The sequence below is a fragment of the Pteronotus mesoamericanus genome, unplaced genomic scaffold, assembly GCF_021234165.1.
Source record: "Pteronotus mesoamericanus isolate MK-2021 breed Mesoamerican mustached bat unplaced genomic scaffold, CSHL_Meso_final contig_90, whole genome shotgun sequence".
NCBI classification, from domain to species: domain Eukaryota; kingdom Metazoa; phylum Chordata; class Mammalia; order Chiroptera; family Mormoopidae; genus Pteronotus; species Pteronotus mesoamericanus.
Genome location: NW_026555277.1, coordinates 16,315,875 through 16,335,206, shown reverse-complemented (window position 1 = coordinate 16,335,206; position 19,332 = coordinate 16,315,875). Strand labels below are relative to the sequence as shown.

The following is a 19,332-nucleotide window of genomic DNA, read 5'->3' as shown; positions in this document are numbered from 1 at the left end:
TGGCGTGACAGAAGGGAGGTGGTGCAGCATTGTAAATCAGATGTCCCTGAACACCAGGTGCCCGTTGGGTCTGCCCAGTCTTCTCCACGAAGTCCTCAAGGGAAACATAGGCAGGTGCGGGGAGTGGAGGTGGGTAGGAGGAGGTTTTATTGCTAGCCGAGACGTGGTTTAGAACCTCCTTCTGGTGGGTCAGAAGGAGGAGGAGAAACCGAGCAGCGGGGTCTTTCTCTAAGGGCTGGGGCAGAGCTGGCTGCCTCACCTCGCAGTTTTCCCAGGGCAGTGAGCCCCAGCCTGGGTTATGGCAGCCGCTTGGAAGGAAGAGTCAGAAGGTGGGAAGGGGGAGAGGGAGAATGGAGTGCTCATTTTACTGCAAGGTTTGGAAGGAAGAGGCTGTCCCCACTTTAACCTTTCACCTCAATAAACTCTCCTTAGCTTTTGAACCTGACCTGAGGCAATACTCCTATTTTTGTTGAGGGAGTTCTTCTGACTAAAGCCTATGCTGAATTAGGCATAGGAGATCCTCATTTGTGAAATTGAAGAGTTAGACTAGAATCCAATATTTTTAAAGATTTTATTTATTTTTAGAGGGAGAAGGGAGAGAGAAAGTAAGGGAGAGAAATATTGATGTGTGGTTGCCTCTCACATGCCCTCAACGGGGGACTCAGCCCACATCCCAGGCCTATGCCCTGACTGGGAATCGAACCAGCGACCCTTCAGTTTGCAGGCCAGCACTCAATCCACTGAGCCACACTAGCCAGGGCTAGAATCTAATTTTTTAGGGGTCACAGACTGACAGCCTACCAAATTTGCTTGGCGTTTTGATAAACTTGAATTTAAATATCAGTAGATAGAGCTTGTGTCTCGTTTGCTGCAATTCCCACCATTCCTTACTGTCTTGTATTAGGTGCACTTGATTCTTTTACTTTACTTTAGATGCTACAGGCTGAGAAACTGGGACTGTTTGACCAGTTAAGTTCCTTTTCCTAACAAAAGGCTGTAATTCCACAATTTATTAGCTCTATAACCTTAGGAAAATCACTTCATTTTCTAATATCTACTTTACAAGAGATGGAGCTAAGATTGTCTGCCTGGTGGCACAGTGCTAGACCAATATCCTCTCAGGGCTCTTTGGGCTTTATCTGAGGTCTCTGACTCTGCTGGTTTCAGGAAGAAGACTCGCTCTTCCTTTTTCGGTGGACGATGTGGTTAGTATTCTCATATGTATACCTAACTGGCTGAATGCAAGGGGCTTCACAATGAATTGTTTGTTGCCTGTGCATGGGAGCACAAACGTTGCGATTGTAACAGCTTCATCACCTCTTTTTCAACTAATAAATCATGGAGAATTGCTTTATATTGTGATACTCAAAAAAATTAATACACATTTTTATTCTAGTATCAACATAGGTATCTGCTGAAATTAGGCCATTACTATTTATAAAAAGATAAAGTTCTCTAACAAAGGTGCTGTGTAGATAATTCTGTAATTAAATTAGGAACGTTCTTTATCAATTTGGATTTGGATACTGACCTTTCATTTTTTGTAATGTTTTTTTTTCCCCTACCAAACCCGAACAAAGCATACCTAAAACAAATCAAACAAATTAAGTGAGTTAGAGAAAGATGTAGGGCAGGTATTTTCCAGCTTGCTTTGCCATAGATTATTAGGTTAATGAGTTTAATAGGCACGTTCATTCTCTTTGTTAAGCCACCTCCATTTTATCCTTAGTAGATTTTGTAACCCCTGGAGCCAGGAATAGGTAGAAACTTCAGTAGTAAGCTTGCTCTAAAATTAATATATTACAGCTTTGGCAGACACACTCCATTCTGGCCACAAAGCTGGAATTTGGAATTTTATTATTGATAGAACTGGCTTCAGTGGTGCTGTTCTGGAAATAAGTGATCCTTTCCCGTTTGGAGCTGGGGAAGTGGGGAGGTAGCAGGAAGGGTAGCATTGGAATTCTAGCAATTCTTTGGCAGTTTTAATCCGCTTGGACATGGGAAGGACAGTCTGTGGGTACGTTACCATCCTCGATGTTTGGAAGTCTGTCAGACTCTTTGTGGCCTGGGCTATTATATTAAATTCCTTTCTGATCAGCTGCTGCACGAGACTTTGGATACATGGTCTGCGGACTGAACTGAACTGCTCAGCCCTGTTGCTGTTTAACTGTAGACACTAAGCTAGGTTAACTCACTGGGATTGCTTTTTTTTCTGCTAAATTTCTAGGAGGCACTTCTTATGGCTTGGGGCCCAAGGGCACAATAACTCACTAATGAACTTTGGGCCCTTTAACAATCCTCCCATCCCACGCCTCAAAACCTCCAGTGGTCTCAGACAGTGCTTATCTTATGGAGCGCTTACTTGCTTGTGAAGTAGTGTTTTATATAGTAATATAAAAACAGTTTGTTGAAAGAAACATTTTCAGCACTTCTGTTTATAAAGACTAGTTTTAACTCTCAACCCATATCACTGGCTGCGAGAACATAAGTAATAATACAGTAAGGACATAATAAGAGGCACTGTGCATCACACATATACCTTGTTTTGCCTAGATACTGAAGACGATTAACAAGGTTCTTTTTATTTTTTGGTAAATCTGACTCAGAAACAAGAAGGAAAGCAGAACCTACCTTTGGAGGTCATGACCCTCGCACAGCCGTTCAGCTTCGAAGCCTCAGCACTGTATTAAAACGCCTCAAGGAAATCATGGAGGGGAAAAGCCAGGTACGGTCTAAGGGCTTTGGAAGATTACTTATTAAACCCTTATATGGGGTTCATGCCATACTCAGTGAAAATGGCATAATGTCCTTGAAAGAAAGTTCAGTTAGTATTTCTTCCACCCATAAACACTATATTTTTATACATAGATACTTAATTTTAATTGATCACTTCTTTCTTTATAATTATATGTATTTTTTGTGTCTGTTTAAGAAGTGTTTATTTAGCCCAAGGTCAGTAAATATTCTTCCATGGTTTTTTCAAAAAGCTTTATTATTTGTGTGACGTTCAGGGATCAAGCTTCATTTTTTCTTCTCGTGGACATCCATTTGGACTCAGCACCTTTTTTTTTAAAAAAAGATTGTCTTTCACTGATTGCATTATAAATCTTGTCACACAGGGGTCTGTTTATGTGTGCGAGGGTGTGCTAGGGCTCTGTTACCTGCTCCATAGCTCCATTTTCTTTTTCTATCCTTGAACTAATACTCTGTCTAAAATCATTGTAGCTTTAGAATAAATCTCAGTGACTGGTAATGTCAGTCCTTCAGTTTTGTTCTTCAAGACTGTCTTGGTCATTTTGACTCTTTCCATTCCCAAATGAATTCTAGAAATAGCTTGTCCGTTTCTGTAGAAACAACGGTAAGACTTTGATTAGCATTGCATTTGCCAGTGCACCTTCATCAGTGTTTTCAAGAAGCCTTCACATGTTTGCATTGTCACAGGATAGCGACCTGAAGCAGTACTGGATGCCGGATAGCCAGTGCAAGGAGTGCTACGACTGCAGTGAGAAATTTACAACCTTTAGGCGCAGACACCATTGCCGACTGTGTGGGCAGATTTTTTGCAGTCGTTGCTGTAATCAAGAAATCCCCGGAAAATTTATGGGCTATACAGGTACATGCATCTTATTGGCAGTTTTACAATTTTTAGAAGTCATAACTATAAAATAGTTATAAGACAGACTGATGTTAAGCCTGGGTTTGTTTTGGGCTTCATGAGTGAGCCATGAAGGGCACAGAGGTAGGGGAGACACAGCTTTGCTTTTAAGGGTTTTATAGCCAAATAACAAAGGAGGTGGGGGTGTTCCTACGTAAGTAAAGCAAGAGTGTGTCACAGATGCTATCAAAAACCCTAGGGGAATTCAATTTATTATAGAAGGTGATTAGAGTAGGCTATGAGTTTATATTACTAGGAGAGTTTTCATTTTACAAAATACACATCTTCCTTGAGTGTATGACACTGTGCTTTAGCAAATTGCACCTTATACTCTTTCATTAGCAATACACAAATTTTAATTATTTGTTGAAGCAGAAAAAAACTCAACAGTGGTGTGTGGATTTATACAGTGATTTGATAATGGAAGGTGGGCAGAAGGTACCCAAGTGAAAAGTAGCATCTCTCTCGTTATTTTTATTATCATGCAGATTTTCCTGAACTGCTACAGAGTTTTAGACCTGAATTATCTTTCATCCAGATTATGGCTACAGTCTTTGAAAAGATTTTTTTCTTTTTTTTTTTTACCATTAGTGTTTTTCTATCTCCATCATTTTCCACACTCTAGACGGTATTCTTACTTAAGTTAAACACTGCTTTCCTCATGGGAGGGTATTCCCCTGCCTAAAAGCCTTTCAGAGCTCCCATTGCTCTTAGGATAAAATCCTATCTTCTTTATATGGTTTGTATGTTAGTTTCCTAGGTCTGCCATAATAAAATATTACAAACTAAGCAAAATATTAATTTTGCTTGAAATACATGCATAATTTAATAGAACAGTACAATATAATAGCAGTCTTAAAATTAAAAAATAAAATGAAACAAATTACACTTGGTAGTAAATATGGTGAAAACACAGTACAGTTGACTATAAGAAATCCTTTTCCACTTCACATCAGTTTTCTGATGTTAAAACTGTAAGTTTGAGTTGTTAAATAACATGCTAAATGTAAAGTTTAATTATCTTACCTCCATTTTTAGTGCACTAAAAGATAGAATCACACAAATAACTGTTACAGAAAAAGAGGGTAGAAATGAAAACTTCTATTTGGGTAGGACTGCATCCTGAATAAAATTACAACATTTAAAAGTATTAAATAACCTAGTTGATTGTCCTCTCAAGAATATACCATTTCCATTCTAACTTTGACTATAAAATTTTTTTTAACAATTTCCCCCTCATATTTCATATGACCAGTAAGCCCATTTTCTTCGATTGTTTTTAAAACGCTGCCCCCTTGTGGCGGCCACTTTTCAAGGCTTCACAATGGAGACCCAGGATAATATTTCTCTTCCTTACTTTTTGCCTAGGAAAAATACACTGCTTCCATCTGTGTTGGTTTATTTGCTCGATTTAAATTTTGTCTTTTTGAACCTTCTGCCCTTTATTTCACTTTTAGAATCTTGAAAAATACGAGTTTTCTATGTAGTGTTATTGAATGATTTTTTAACCTATTATAGTTGAGATAATTTCAAATACTTGGATGAAGTTATCATAATGATAGTTTTTAAATTATATAACTGAGCTAACTAAATTATTTCACTTTTTAAAAATATTTTTCTTTGGTAGTCCTTACTTGAAGACATTTCCCTTTTATTAAATTTACTATTAACCTAAAGATCTAATACATCTATTAAGTATCTTTTACTTAATTTCTTTTCTTTCCCTTTCTAGGGGACCTCCGAGCCTGCACGTACTGTAGAAAAATAGCCTTAAGTTATGCTCATTCCACAGACAGTAATTCTATTGGGGAAGACTTGAATGCTCTTTCAGATTCTGCTTCCTCTGTGTCTCTACTTGATCCAAGTGAACCCCGAACACCTGTTGGAAGCAGAAAAGCCAGTCGCAACATATTTCTAGAGGATGATTTTGCCTGGCAAAGGTACTATCACTGAAGTATAATTTTATATTCAAGAAATACTCTTGTACCCTATGAGTGTTTTTATTAACATTTACCATCTTTGAATTGTTTTCTGCAAATTCCCCATTTTCTTTTTCCTTGGCTTGCCTCCCAAAGGATCACAGAGGATGTTGATGGACAGTGATTATAATGAGTAATTAAAACATAAGCTCTGTAAGAGGCGAGACTTTATGTCTTACCTATTCATTGTTCTATCCCTTGCACCAGGAGCAATGTATGACCTATAATATGTTCTTGAAAATATTTGTTGAATAGGCAATAGAAGTTATGGAGATTAATAACTTCTAATGTAGCCTTCTTAGAGAATGAGAATGCTGATAAGATTTGTATTCATAATATTTGCAAATGAAATTAGATTTTTATCCTCCTTAGGGAACAGTTCATGTTTTTTCATATGTCTAAATATGCTGTCTGGTAGTGGAGAATGTTACCAATTTTTTCTTGGAAGTTTCCTGGAATTGCTTGAATTAGAATGCAAGATTCATCAGTTTCTGGTTATTTTCTTCAGTTAAGTTGCTTTTTTTAAGGCATAATACCAGTCTGGTCATGTTAAAGAACTTGGAGTTTTAATTAACATTTTTCCCTGATTAGTTGTTACATTGATTACCTCTTAAGGGAGTGAGGAATTAGTATGTAACCAATGAATTTAAAGAGAAGTCAAAATGAAAGAATTATAGCTACAGTCTACATATGTGAATCTCAGGGACATAATGTAGAGTAGGAACGAAAGTCAGGTTTATATCCAGTGATTATTCTATTTAATATTCAAAAATAGACGAACACGCTCTCTAGGGATACAAACACAGTAAACTTAAAGAAAAGGAAGAGACTTATAAAATTCACGATGGTAGTTTCATTGAAGGCAGGGAGGGGATGGTAGTTGGGTAGGAGAATGGAGGCACTTCAGTCATTGGTAATGCTCTTCTAAATGGCTCGATGGTGCATCGGTGTTTGTGGCATCATGATTCTCTATGTGTTATCTGTATTTTGTGAACTTTAAAGACTAATTGTACAAATAATAAAACAAAACATAGGGATTCTTAAGCTTTTGCTACTTCAGTTATAATACCTTTTAGTTATACCTGGCCTTGTTGTGTGAGCCCAGGATTGGCAATGTGATTTAATATAACAAAGCAAGTTTTGAAAGCTTCCTGAGAGATACAGGATAGATGTCGAAGGTGAAATAATTTTAGGTTTGTGCTAATTGGTTGATGTTCACTCTTTGTTAGTCATTGTATCTCTGTGGCAGGCACTGCTTTCTTCTCTTGACAGACGTAGATGGTGAGGTTCAGAGAGATTAAGCGATGTACCCAAGATCTCAGCACTAGTAAGAGGTGGGGCCTGCACTTGGACCTGGGTTTGTCTGACTCTGCGGTGCTATTCCAATTGGTTGTGGGGACTGAGAATAAAATACTTGTGCTTCGGATTTTTCAACCCAAATCACTTTAATGTTGTATTATTCATGTAGGAAGGAGTTCTGTAAGTCCCCATTCAACCAATTTATGAAATTAATGGCATTTCATATACTTAGTAAACTCTATTATCAGTCTTTTGCTGTTTGATGCCCTTAAGATAAAAACCATACTGTTTCTATCTTCTTCAAAGGAAGGAAACAAAAAGGAACCATAATCCCATAATTATAAGGAAAAACAATCTGCTTTTAAACGTTAAAGCATTTCACTGAAATTGTTTGTTACTGTCCCAATCATCTCAAGTTTTTCCTCTTCTCTTTATAGTTTGATTCATCCGGACTCCTCAAATACTGCTCTTTCAACAAGACTTGTATCAGTTCAAGAGGATGCTGGGAAATCTCCTGCTCGAAATAGGTAAACTGGTAAATGAAAACACTGTATTCTGTGTCTGATTTTTCTTCTTTTCCAGTAATGAGAAGAACAGACCAGTAAAAATGGGTGGGATTGATTGTTTTACACTCTCTTAGCTCTCATTTTGCTGGTCAGCTCTCACTTGTACTGTTTGTGTGGTTTTTTTTCCCCATTGTTCTCCACTGGTTTTAGATCTTGGAATCTAGCTTAGCAGATGAACTTAACTTTAATCACCTTTCAAAAACAAACAAATGAAAACTCCTCCTTTGTGTTTTACCTCTGGTTACATATATTCTCAATTTTTTCTTTTCTTCTTAGCCAGATTTCTCGAAACAGTTGCCTATAATCATTCTACACCTGCACACTTCCTTCATTTTTTAACGTACTAGATATTACCAATGTGCACATCTCCCCACTGAAAAAGCTTTCCTTTCAGAAGTTTAAGTGGTGAGTTAAGTCATTATAAACCTGAAGAACTAGACATCTGAGTCACCATGGTTTAACATGCTTTCAACAAGTATTATTAAGAACCTACTTAAAAAGAGATTGTAGAAAATTGGTGTAATTTCTTCCTTAAATGTTTCTTAGACTTCACTAGTGAATCATCTGTCTTGATCATGAGCCCCATCAAACAAATTTGTTATTTATTCTATAGCATTTGTGATCTCTGTCATTTCTTTTTGATTCTTTTTTTAGAATTTTTATCTCTCTGCTTAGATTATTTGTCACTTGCATGTTGTCTGTTGTTTCCATTAAAGCCCTTCACACATAAATCATAGTTTAAAAAATTCTTGGGGTGAGAATTCCAACATTCTTGCCGTCCGTAAGTGACTGGTTCTAATGCTTGATCAGTCTCTTTAAACAGTGTGTTTTGCCTTTTAGTATGCCTTATAATTTTTTTGTTGAAAGATGGGCGTGATGTACTGGGTTAAAGGACTGCGGTGCATAGGCCTGTAGTAACGTGGCGGTAAGGTCCTGGGGGGTAGGGAATTGTCTTGTGATTAGGTCTCAGTCATTTTGTGAGCCTGTGCCGGTGAACTTCACAAGTGCTCCTCTGTTATTTCCTTGCTAGGTGGGACAGCATGGCTGCAGCTGTTCTCTATCTTTCATGGTACTGGTTTTTGTGAAGAGGGTAGGCCAGGTATTTAGAAGAAGAATGCGCCTCAATTTGGGTGTGTCTGATACTTCCTCATGATTAGATTTGGGCTATGTATTTTGGGACAGCAGTTCTATATAAGTGACACAGCCTATATATCAGAGAGGATGTTATGAATGATACAAGTTTATCCCATTGTTACCATAGACCTGATCTCTTGGTTAAGGTGGTGTCCTGGGTTTCTCCACTGAAAAGTTATAATTTTTTCTTTGTAATTAATAATATAGGGAGGAGCTACTTTGATACTGCATGAATACCCTGTTCCTTATCAGTCTCTCAACAGATTTAGTATCCAGTTATCATTTATCTTACCATGGTGACTTCCTAACTTTATCGCTACTTTTACATTTCTTAGTTGACATTCTACTCTGGAAAAGCTTTCCCTTACAGAAGAGTGGGGGAGTGGGGAGGATTACCTGATCTGCAGCATCGGGAGCACTCTGGCTGCTCTGCCAAATAGCTTGCAGGACGTAAGAGCGGAAGCAGGGAGACCGCTTAGAAAGCTGGTGCAATAATCCAGGCAAGAGAACTGACGCAGGTCTGAGCAGGAGAAGTGGGCGTGGGTGGGCAGACTCTAGACATATTTTGATTGTATTCCTAACAGGATTTGCCAAACAATTGGAGGTAAAAGATGGCTCAGGTTTTTGGCCTGAGTGGTTGGAAGGATGGCATTCCCATTTATTGAGATGGGGAAGACTCGGACGAACAGTTTGGTTTTAGATGTGTTGAATTTTAGATACCTTCTCGACATCCAAGTGAGATGTCAAATAGATACATGAATCTTGAGTTCAGGAGAGAATTACAAGCTGGATATATACACTTGGGTGTAGTAATCATGTGGATGGTATTTAAAGCTATGAACCAGGATGGGGCTCATGAAAAGGGTGAGTGTGGAAAGCGAGGAAATAAGGACCAAGGACTGAGATTGGGGAAATAAAGAGAAACCGGAAAAGGAGCCTTAGAAGGAGAGAGTAGAGAGGAAGTGAGAGGAAAACGCGCAAAATATTTTGTCTTAGGAGCCAAGTAAGGACAGTTTTCCAAGGAAGGGGGAATCATCCTGCTGGTAATGTCAAGTAAGATGAAGCGTGAAATCTGACCATTGGATGCAACAATAATGTTGCTGACCTTTGTAGACAATTCTGTGTGTCCTTCAAGGTTCAGGAGAGACTGGAAGGAGAATTGAAGATAGGAGTTTTGATATCGTGAAGGAGGGAAATGCAGAGGGTTGTGGAGTTGAGACAGTTTTTTAAAAGATGGAACTAATTACAATAGTCCTGTTGGTATGTGCACAAATTAGAGATTGCTGTGCCAATTTACAATATGTTTTCATGAATTTTGAATTAATGTTAAGGTGATGTAAATCTATAGGAAAGATGTAATTTAGCCAGTAAGTACTATCTATAAGTAAAATTTTTAGCCAGCCTTCTTACTACCAGGCTACTTACTAGGATATTTTACAACAAAATTGACTGATTTCCTTTTATTCTTCTTGTCACTATATCAGAATTATGAGTAGGGGTGGTTAGAATGTTAGAGAAGCAGAATGCATGGATAATTAATGCATACATTGGAAGAGATTTTAAGTAGTTGAAAAAGATAATAGTGGCAATTCACACACAAAAAAAGCCCCGAAATGAATAACTGTAAGTTAATAAATCTTATTTATATACTTTTGCTTGATATCTGTGATTGCTCATTAACTATTAAGAGTGACTTTTTGCTAAACCTGTTATAAAACTTAAAAATTATTTTAAAAGTATCTTTATCTTCATGCTGGGGAGACCATAGTTTTTCAAGTGAGACCTGGTTTTGAATGGCAGCCCTTTTATTAGCTGAGTTACCTTAGGTAAATTACTTAATCTCCGATTCTTGATTTCTTTATCTGTAAAAGAGATCTAGTAGTATCTACTCCATAGGATTAAATGGGGGAAGATGCGCATATTGCTCTACTGAATGAGTATATGGTGTCGACTACATCATGGGTGCCTCTACCTTTTGTTCTTTATATGGAAGCTAAAATTGGGGTTCACTTTTTTTCTAGGTAGAAGCTAACTAAATTTTTAGCTAAAAAATTTTTATAAATAAAAACTTGCTCAGTGCTCTTGATTTTCTACTTACAAGTCATTTATTTGGTGACTTTGCCAAGAAGCAAAATTAAGGATATTATGTAAGTACTCATACAAGAGAGAAAACAAATTTTCACTTGTTTTTTTATTGATCAAATTAAAAATAAAATAACAGTCGAGGGCAGTATTTTTATATTTAGGCCTACTAATGAGAAGGAAGGAATTCTTATTGGGAGGGGTAACATTTTGCTTAGTTATGGTTCAGCAACAATGTGTCCTGTCATCAGAACATTAGAGATGTTAAACTAAAAAGAACGTTCTTAATTCATTGCTTATGCTAAAACTATTTGGCCCGTGGGCCATGCTTTCTTGTCCCTGATGTGCAAGATTGTTTCTGCATTTAGACGGTGATCCTTTATATTTGTCAATTAAATAAAAAGACTAATTTTCTGCATTTTAACAGGAAGAGTTTATATCTATTTCCTTTGAAACATTACTGATATATGAACTACATCTACAATTGTTCTGTAATCTTTCCACAGTGACTTGCTTTTATTTGGAAATAATTTTAGACTAACATAGAAGTCGGAGATGTAGTACAGAGAATTTCTGGGTGCTCTTTTGCCTATCTCCCCCAGTGATAATACCGTACATAACCATCATAAATACTTTTAAATGTACCCTTAACATTGGCACATAAACATTTATTTAAAAATGAATTTTCACAGTAACTGCATTTACTGATGACAAATTTACAACTTGTGTTTTCACTTTTTGTTTTTTTTTTCCAGATCAGCCAGCATTACCAACCTGTCACTGGACCGATCTGGTTCTCCCCTGGTGCCTTCGTATGAGACATCTGTCAGTCCCCAGGCCAGCCGAACGTATGTTAGGGCAGAGACCACGGAGGATGAACGCAAAATTCTTTTGGTACTGGCTGCATGTCTCTCTGACCCATAGCTAGTTTTGAGTATGAAGACTGTTTTTCTCTCTGACTTTTCTTTTTTAAAAACAAACAAACAAATGAAACAGCCAGTTAGCATATAAATTACATAGGGGAACTAATTAGCTTAAGTTCTTACTAGGATTACCTGAGGAATTGGTCAAATATCCTATGTTCATATATTGGATTACTATTTTCTTGACCTTTTCATCTGGCAAGATCAGAATTCAAGTGCCTACATAAGAGAGCTCCACTTTTAGTTAGGTCCCAGATTGCTGTGTAACTTTAAAACATGTTTCTCATACACATGGTACTATATGTTTATATGAGATAATAATCAGTTTATCAAGTTTATCTGTGTGTAAAATACTATGTTCAATCCTAAGAGTGACTCAATTAAATGGAAGGTATGGCTTCTGTGCTCAAGCTTGTAATTCAAAAGGTAGACACGAGGTCGATGGGCAGGTCCTTAACAGCAAAAGAAGTAATATTTTAATTATAAAAAAATAGAAAGGTCATTAGTGAGGGAGACAGGAAAGACTTTATTTTTTTATTGTATTTTTAAAAAGATTTTATTTACTTATTTTAGAGAGAGGGGAAGGAAGAAAGAGGGAGAGAGGCCTCAGTGTGTGAGAAAAACATAAATTGGTTGCCTCTCGCCCATCCTCAACTGGGGACCTGGCCCACAACTCAGGCATGTTCCCTGACAGGGAATCAAACCCGTGACCTTTTGGTTTGTGGGCAAGACCCAACCCACTGAGCTATGCTAATCAGGGCCAGGAAAGACCTTAAACAGAAAGACTTGGACTGGACCTTGAAGGATGGAATAGATTTGGCTAGGCAGTGGGAAAAACAAACCTTATTAAAAGGTGTGAGGAAAGGTATAGAGGTGAGAAGAAGCGTGGCATTTTTCATGGACTGAAGTAGGATTTACTAATTGGGAGAGGGTGGGAGAGAGATTAAATTGGAATCTGTGGGCAGAGAGAATAGAAAGTTATTTGAGGCCACCTGGTGGAAGGTGGTGAACTCAGTCTTTACAAGTTTGGATTTGGACCTGTAGGCACTGAGCAATGTTGGAAGTTTTTCTGAGAAGGGAGTAATGAATGGAGAGTGTTTCTTTAGTAAAACTCACCTGGCAGTTGGGGGTAGGTGAGAATCTGGGGAAGGCTACTAGAAACATTCCCTGTGGATTAGTGTCATTGACTGTTCAGTCCCTGTCTCTTGCCCCATCTCCAAAGAGGAGTATGAAATTTTCGTAGCTACCAGGAGACTGATAATGTGTGCCATTGACTGAAAAAACGTAATTTGGGAGAGTTGGGTTTTGCTGGGGTGGGCTGGGGTGAGGGATAGTTGGTTTTCAAGAGAAAAAGTTATGTTTAGAATTAGATGAGCTGAGTTTAAGCTGTTCCTCATGTAGGTGTCATTTCTATTAAATTGTGTAAGTTAGCTATACAAAGACATGTGAATTGAGTTTCTTCTCATTAATCTAAAAATCACAAGAAAGGATCTGAAGAGGTATGTACCATGCTACTCAAGAGTAATCGGTTGCTTGTAATGTGACTTCAGGACAGTGTTCAATTAAAGGACCTGTGGAAAAAAATCTGCCATCACAGTAGTGGAATGGAGTTTCAGGATCACCGCTACTGGCTGAGAACACATCCAAACTGCATTGTGGGGAAGGACTTAGTCAACTGGTTAATCCGAAACGGACACATTGCCACAAGGTAATGGGATCTTAAGAAAGAAAGACTTTTTAATATTATTTATTAATTTATTTTTAATGAGGACACATTGTTGTAGATATAAGGGGTGCAGCGTTCTTTGTGAGTGGGGTTTTTCATGTTTGGCCCATGGGGTGCAACATGGTCAGCCTTCCTTCCTTTTGGGTTTAACCAGCAGAGAATACATGCAGGGAACCCATGGGGGTCACAGGTTACCTCATTTATTACAAGCAGAAGTGTGCAGTAATTCCCAAAACACAGAGCTCTTTAGTTAAGCAGGATTGGGGAATGTAACTGGACCCTGAGACCACAGCAGCTTCTCCGGCCGTTGTTTGCTAATCTGGACATTGCAGTCTGTTTTGAGAATTGTGTCCATAAGCCGTACCTGAAGTCTCCTAGAGAGATTTGTTAAAACCTCACAAATCATTTGCAAAAAACAGAAAGACAGGTCCTGTAGCCTTTCAAGGTAACACGTCCCATACCTTTTCTGCTGGATTAGATTAGCTGCCTTTCCTCTCATGGGAAGAAGCAAGTATGTAGGAAGAGAGAAAAACAGCTTTGAGCAGTGAAGCTCTGGGTTCCAGTTTTGGTTTTATCTCTTTTTAGCTTTATGCTTTCAGTGAAGTTAATTCCGTCTCATTGAGGCTTGAACCTCTCAGTTTTATTATGAGGAAAATACAGTTTTGTGAAGAAGCCATCATGAGGATGAAATAATGTAGCTGAAGTGCTCTATAAATTGTGAAGTGCCATATAAATGCAATGTGTTCATGTGTCTGTATAGGTATAAAATACATATAAATAATATATTTCTATCTATAATATTTGATATTGTCCTCTCATCACGACTATAAGCAAAAAGAAAAAAAGACTCTAAGCCTCTTGAGGGCAGGAGTCATGATAGTCTCAACATTTTTTCCGCTTACTAGTGCAGGGGTGTGCATGCACGGAGAGTACTTCAGAAGTGCTGGAATTAAATTTTGTTTTGTTAGGACTGCCTTGCCAGAAGGTTCTCCTATACTATGGTACCTGGAAAAAAAATATTTTAATTTAGCTTTAAGTCTCTCTTGTTTTAAAAACTCTCCCTCATCTATCCAAGGACCATTTGAAATTCCTACTCTGATGGGGATGGGAAAAATGTCAGTTTGTGTCTGTCTCATCTTTTTTTCTTTTTCTAAATCCTCACCCTAGGACATGCTTATTGATTTTAGAGAGAGGAGAAGGAAAAGGGGAGAGGGGAGAGAAATATCGATCAGTTGCCTCCCTCATGTGCCCTGACCAGGAATTGAACTCGCGACCCTTCAGTCCAGGGCATTACGCTCCAACCCACTGAGCCACACCGGCGAGGGCTGTGTCAGAGCTTGTACCTGTAAAATTATTCTGACTAATGTACCCGTAAAGTTACTCTGATTGACTTTTAAAAATTTTCATTTTTGTTGATCTTGATGCAGGGCGCAAGCTATAGCAATTGGACAGGCGATGGTCGATGGGCGCTGGCTGGATTGTGTCAGTCATCACGACCAGCTTTTCAGGGATGAGTATGCACTGTACAGACCACTGCAGGTATTTTCAGTGTTACCACTAACGGGAATGCTGCTCGCTTGTCGTGCAGTTTTTCATCATCAGCGGGCATAAAAAGTAGTTGTATTACCCAAAGATACATTTTTCTAACATGTTTTTTCCTTGCTGTTTGAGGAAAATTAAAATGTTTTTACTGAGAGGTAGTGGTGATAGAAAAAACCGCACACACACACACATACAGAGTCAATTGGAATCAACAGTATTCTGTTGGCGTGGCTTTTCTTAAGCTTGGCTTTGTGGTGTTATAGTTGCTTGCCATTTATCTTCGGTGGTTTTCAGTTTTACCATGATTGAGTTTTTAGGGCTAAGGAGGAGTGTACATAACAAACTGATTGAAAACGTATTGACTCATTAGCAATATTAAATTGTATAGCAGTGGCGAAATGATGAATGTTCTTTTTTTATTAGAAAAGTGGGAATTATTTAAAGATACAATTTTTAAAAAATATTTTCAATTTTGGTTTATCTTAATTTGATATACTGTTTAGTAACATCTTTATGAACTATCCTGGGAAAGTTTACAAAAGACAAATGACTCAAAAGACTGGTGTGGTGTTAATTGTTAAAATCTAAAAGTTGTTTTCGAGGGTGTGCTCTAGCATTGGCACAGGATTAGAGTAAACTCTAAGCCACTTTCACTTTCAGGACTAATGGACAAACTGAAGCACTATAAAATCTATGTATTATGTTTTGTTTATAATGTTCAGCCTGTAGCTACTGATAAATGAAAACTACAATTTTAAGAGTGGAATTGTCAGCATGATGTTGGTTCACAACTTAGTTGCTATTAATTTGCTTATTTTTATAGAACTTTATTCGGTGCTAAGCTTTGTAGAAATACTGAGCTAGAATTTATTTGCAGTGGGAGAGCCTTAACGTTGTTGCTGTTGAAGGTGGCTTGCTTATTAGGCCGTACGTTGACCCTTTCAGAGCACAGAATTTTCCGAGACGCCCTCTCCAGACAGCGACTCAGTGAACTCTGTGGAAGGACACTCGGAGCCCTCCTGGTTTAAAGACATAAAGTTTGATGACAGCGACACAGAACAGATAGCCGAAGAAGGTGACGATAATTTGACTAGTGAGTTTAACTTTCTAAAGTTTTAGTGTTTATGAATCATTGCTGTAAATGTATGTTAAAGATGTTTTGTTTGTTTAGTTGAAACAATCCTACTTTAAAATTTATGGCTCCAACTAAATGTAAACATCTGATAGCAATCCTTGTCTTAGATACAGTATTTTCTTAAGATACCTACATGTTAGGCTACTGGCGTTTTTAGATTTTGCCATAGTCTCTAGTTTGCAGCAGCTTAAAAATAACTCTTGAGCTAATAAAGTCACAGCAGACAACTTTCTCACCTCTTTGCTATGATGTCAGACTTTTCTGCAGAACCTCCAATATATTTTTTCATTTCATGTTTAACTTGATCAAAGTTTATCGAGTCTACACGGAAGTACATGAAAATACTGTATCCATTTTGGTATTGCACATTGGGCTTGTATATTTAAAAAAACCATTTTTTTCCTTTCCTCCAATACCCTGATGAAACCCATTTTTTACTCCCCTCCTCTCCCTATATTTCTTTCCCCTCCCCAACACTAAAAGATTCTGCCAGTCCTAGCAAGCGCACATCAGTCAGCAGTTTCCAGTCCACAGTGGACAGTGACTCAGCCGCTTCTATCAGCCTGAACGTGGAGCTGGACAACGTGAACTTCCATATCAAGAAGCCCTCCAAGTACCCACATGTGCCCCCTCACCCTGCTGACCAAAAAGGTAGGAGGTAGTCACCATGTGGAATCCAAATGCAGGCTGGAGAGCTGGGCCATAGGGTCTCATGCCAGCTGGTCCCTCTGGCTTCCTCTGTCCAATATGGCTGAGGGCATTTGGTGTGGGTTTTGTTCCACCCTTTTTCATTTTCTTCACACCTCCTCCCCACACCTTTTTGGTTGGTTCCTTTTATTTCTTGTTTTCTCCCTTCATACCACCACGCCCAGTTAAAAGGAACTACATCTGACTGCTCTTCCCTTAATGTGCAACCTCCAAGGTGGTATATCTTTGCATTTATAACGTGGATGTTCTGCTCTATTCATTTCTCTTCTTCATTTAACATTTTAAAGCCTGTTCGCTTATGCTGTTACCCAGTAGCTTATTTCCCTAAACCTTTTCAGATGCTTGAACTAGATTGTGGGAAAGACATTCACATATCCCAAAACATCTTTTTATTCTAACTTAAAATGCTTCTCATGTATATACTGTATTTGTTAAATACAAGTACAAAACGAATTCTTTCTTTGTCTTTAGCTATCTTATTTGAGACTTTATTGACTCAAAAATAATAATGGCCATATTCAAAAGAAATTTGGTGTAAAAGGAAAAATAAGGTAAACCATTACTAAAATCTAACATAGTAGTACATAAGAAATGAAATGCTCTTAAAAGTGGGTGAAGAGGTTTACTCTTTGGATGTAGTTAAAAGTCAAAGTTTAATCCTAAAATGGCATTATATAAAAGTAAATACATAAATGAATAATTCTGGGATTTCATTATGTTATGATAACTGAAAAATCATTATTATAAAGATGAAGCAGTTTATTCCATGATTTTTCCTGGAGTGTGAACTTTTAACATTTAGCTCTTTAAAGCTGAATTGTCTTCACAGATTAGAAATGCTTACCTAATTCTTTGCTACTCCGTATTTTGAGCCTAAAAATATGACCATAAAAGAGAAGCTTTTGAACTTAAACAACTATGCTAAAATAATTGAAAACATTCCCATTTCTACAACAAATTTCGTAAAATTTGCCAATATTACCCTTATCATCAAGATGTGGTAAAATGGCCTTTGAGTTACAGTAATAAAAAGCTGTATCTTATTTAACAACAGAAATTTAGAGAGTGTGTGGGAAAAGAGGAGACTTGAGTAGCATTGACCATGAATAAGGTACTCATCTTTATGGGAGTCCTCAAAACAGAAATTGGAAGAATAGTGGAGAACGTTGGGGTGAGTATAAAAGGACAGTGAAGCAGACGTGAGGCTTGTGTGACAATTAACTGTAGACTGTGGTTACAGGGAGGATATTGGGTGATGCTTTTGTAACACAAATTACAACTGTGGGTCAGAGGTACAACTGTCAGGATGGAGAATATCTGTTCTCTGGACACATGTGTTGGCCATTTCATTTTGCTGAAAGTAGAGAGCAAAATGCAATTTTGACTTGCTGACGATTTCACCTTGTGGAAAGTTAAGATCTTGGAAATCATGAAGAAAATGGCCTGCTGTCATAGAAGTCACGATTGCGAAAGATGGATTGCTGAGCACAGACATGGGCTTTGGAAACCTGACTTCATAGTGTTGGGAGAGGAATGTCCAACAGTGACATTCTTATAGTACAACCTCAAATTGTGTCTCTAAGGAATATTAGAGGGGAAGCACCTGCAGCTGAAAAACCATCACGACTCTTTTGGAGTCTCTCTCATTTCAGTTCCTTAAAAAAATCGCCTGCAAAAGATGTGAGAGGCACCCCTCCTATGAGGATGAATGTGAAAGAGGGGTCGGCACTTAAAAAGAATGGCCGGGTAGCAGCAGTCCAGACTTACTGAAGGAGGGAGTGAATGTCAAGGATATTTTAGAAAAGGTTTTAAGAATTGTGTTGCAAAAAAAGAATTAGGCTGGTTACTTGGGGAACTTGATAATTAATATTAATTGAGGTCCTCCCTTCCCCCATTAAGATAATCTTATCAGGAAAGAACACACATGGTTTAGAGAAAGGTGAAGTTCAAGATAATGAAGAGACAGAGAATGCCTGGTTATGTTAAATAAGTGTTGCTGGGTTCGGGCAAACTGTATACAGACCGAAAGAACTTAGATCTGTGATCATGGGGCCATAGTTCATCTTTGAAGAATTGTGGAGAATAGGAAGGAGTTTAGGTGACTATAGGGAGAGATGCATTAAATGTTTTTAAAAGACGGCTTTCCGATGGGACATGGGAAGTCGGCCAAATAGTAGAAAAATTTGATGAGCAGAATGTACTGCATTTAGAAAAGGGATCGGTGGTGACTGGGCACCGGCATTGGTTAACTAAAATAAGTTATTCTGAAACAGCCTTATTTCCATGTTTTATGGGGAGATAAGACTGATGAGAGACTGTGAGAGATACTGTCGTCTTTGATGTTAATGAGACCTTTGATGGTTTCGATAACTTTGTGGACAAAAAGGACAATTTTCCACTTGAAATATGTTAAAGAGGTAGTTACAGGCAGTGGTCCTATTTTCTTGTCACAAGCACAGGCTCTGGTCTCTATGACCCTCTTTATATAAAAAGACATAAAGAGCTTAGTGTCTTTGGCAAATGTGAGAACCAGTATTAGTATAACATCACTTGGTAGTTTGTTTGATGGTTGTACCAAACCTT

At 37.9% G+C, this 19,332-nt stretch overlaps 1 protein-coding gene across 2 annotated transcripts in view; it reads left to right on the top strand.

Annotated features, from left to right (window-relative positions):
- The window catches only part of PIKFYVE (phosphoinositide kinase, FYVE-type zinc finger containing), a 67,630-nt gene that overhangs the window by 5,782 nt on the left and 42,516 nt on the right, over nt 1–19,332 (top strand). Inside the window, exons 4-12 of one of the 2 annotated variants that reach the window (XM_054585743.1) lie at nt 2,607–2,725; nt 3,442–3,613; nt 5,388–5,595; nt 7,371–7,460; nt 11,471–11,609; nt 13,189–13,346; nt 14,792–14,903; nt 15,852–15,999; nt 16,525–16,692. In XM_054585743.1, the coding sequence (XP_054441718.1) occupies nt 2,607–2,725; nt 3,442–3,613; nt 5,388–5,595; nt 7,371–7,460; nt 11,471–11,609; nt 13,189–13,346; nt 14,792–14,903; nt 15,852–15,999; nt 16,525–16,692 (1,314 nt within the window). Of the gene's footprint in view, nt 1–2,606; nt 2,726–3,441; nt 3,614–5,387; nt 5,596–7,370; nt 7,461–11,470; nt 11,610–13,188; nt 13,347–14,791; nt 14,904–15,851; nt 16,000–16,524; nt 16,704–19,332 lie in introns of those variants that run through there. The other variant, XM_054585742.1, reaches the window with a different exon arrangement.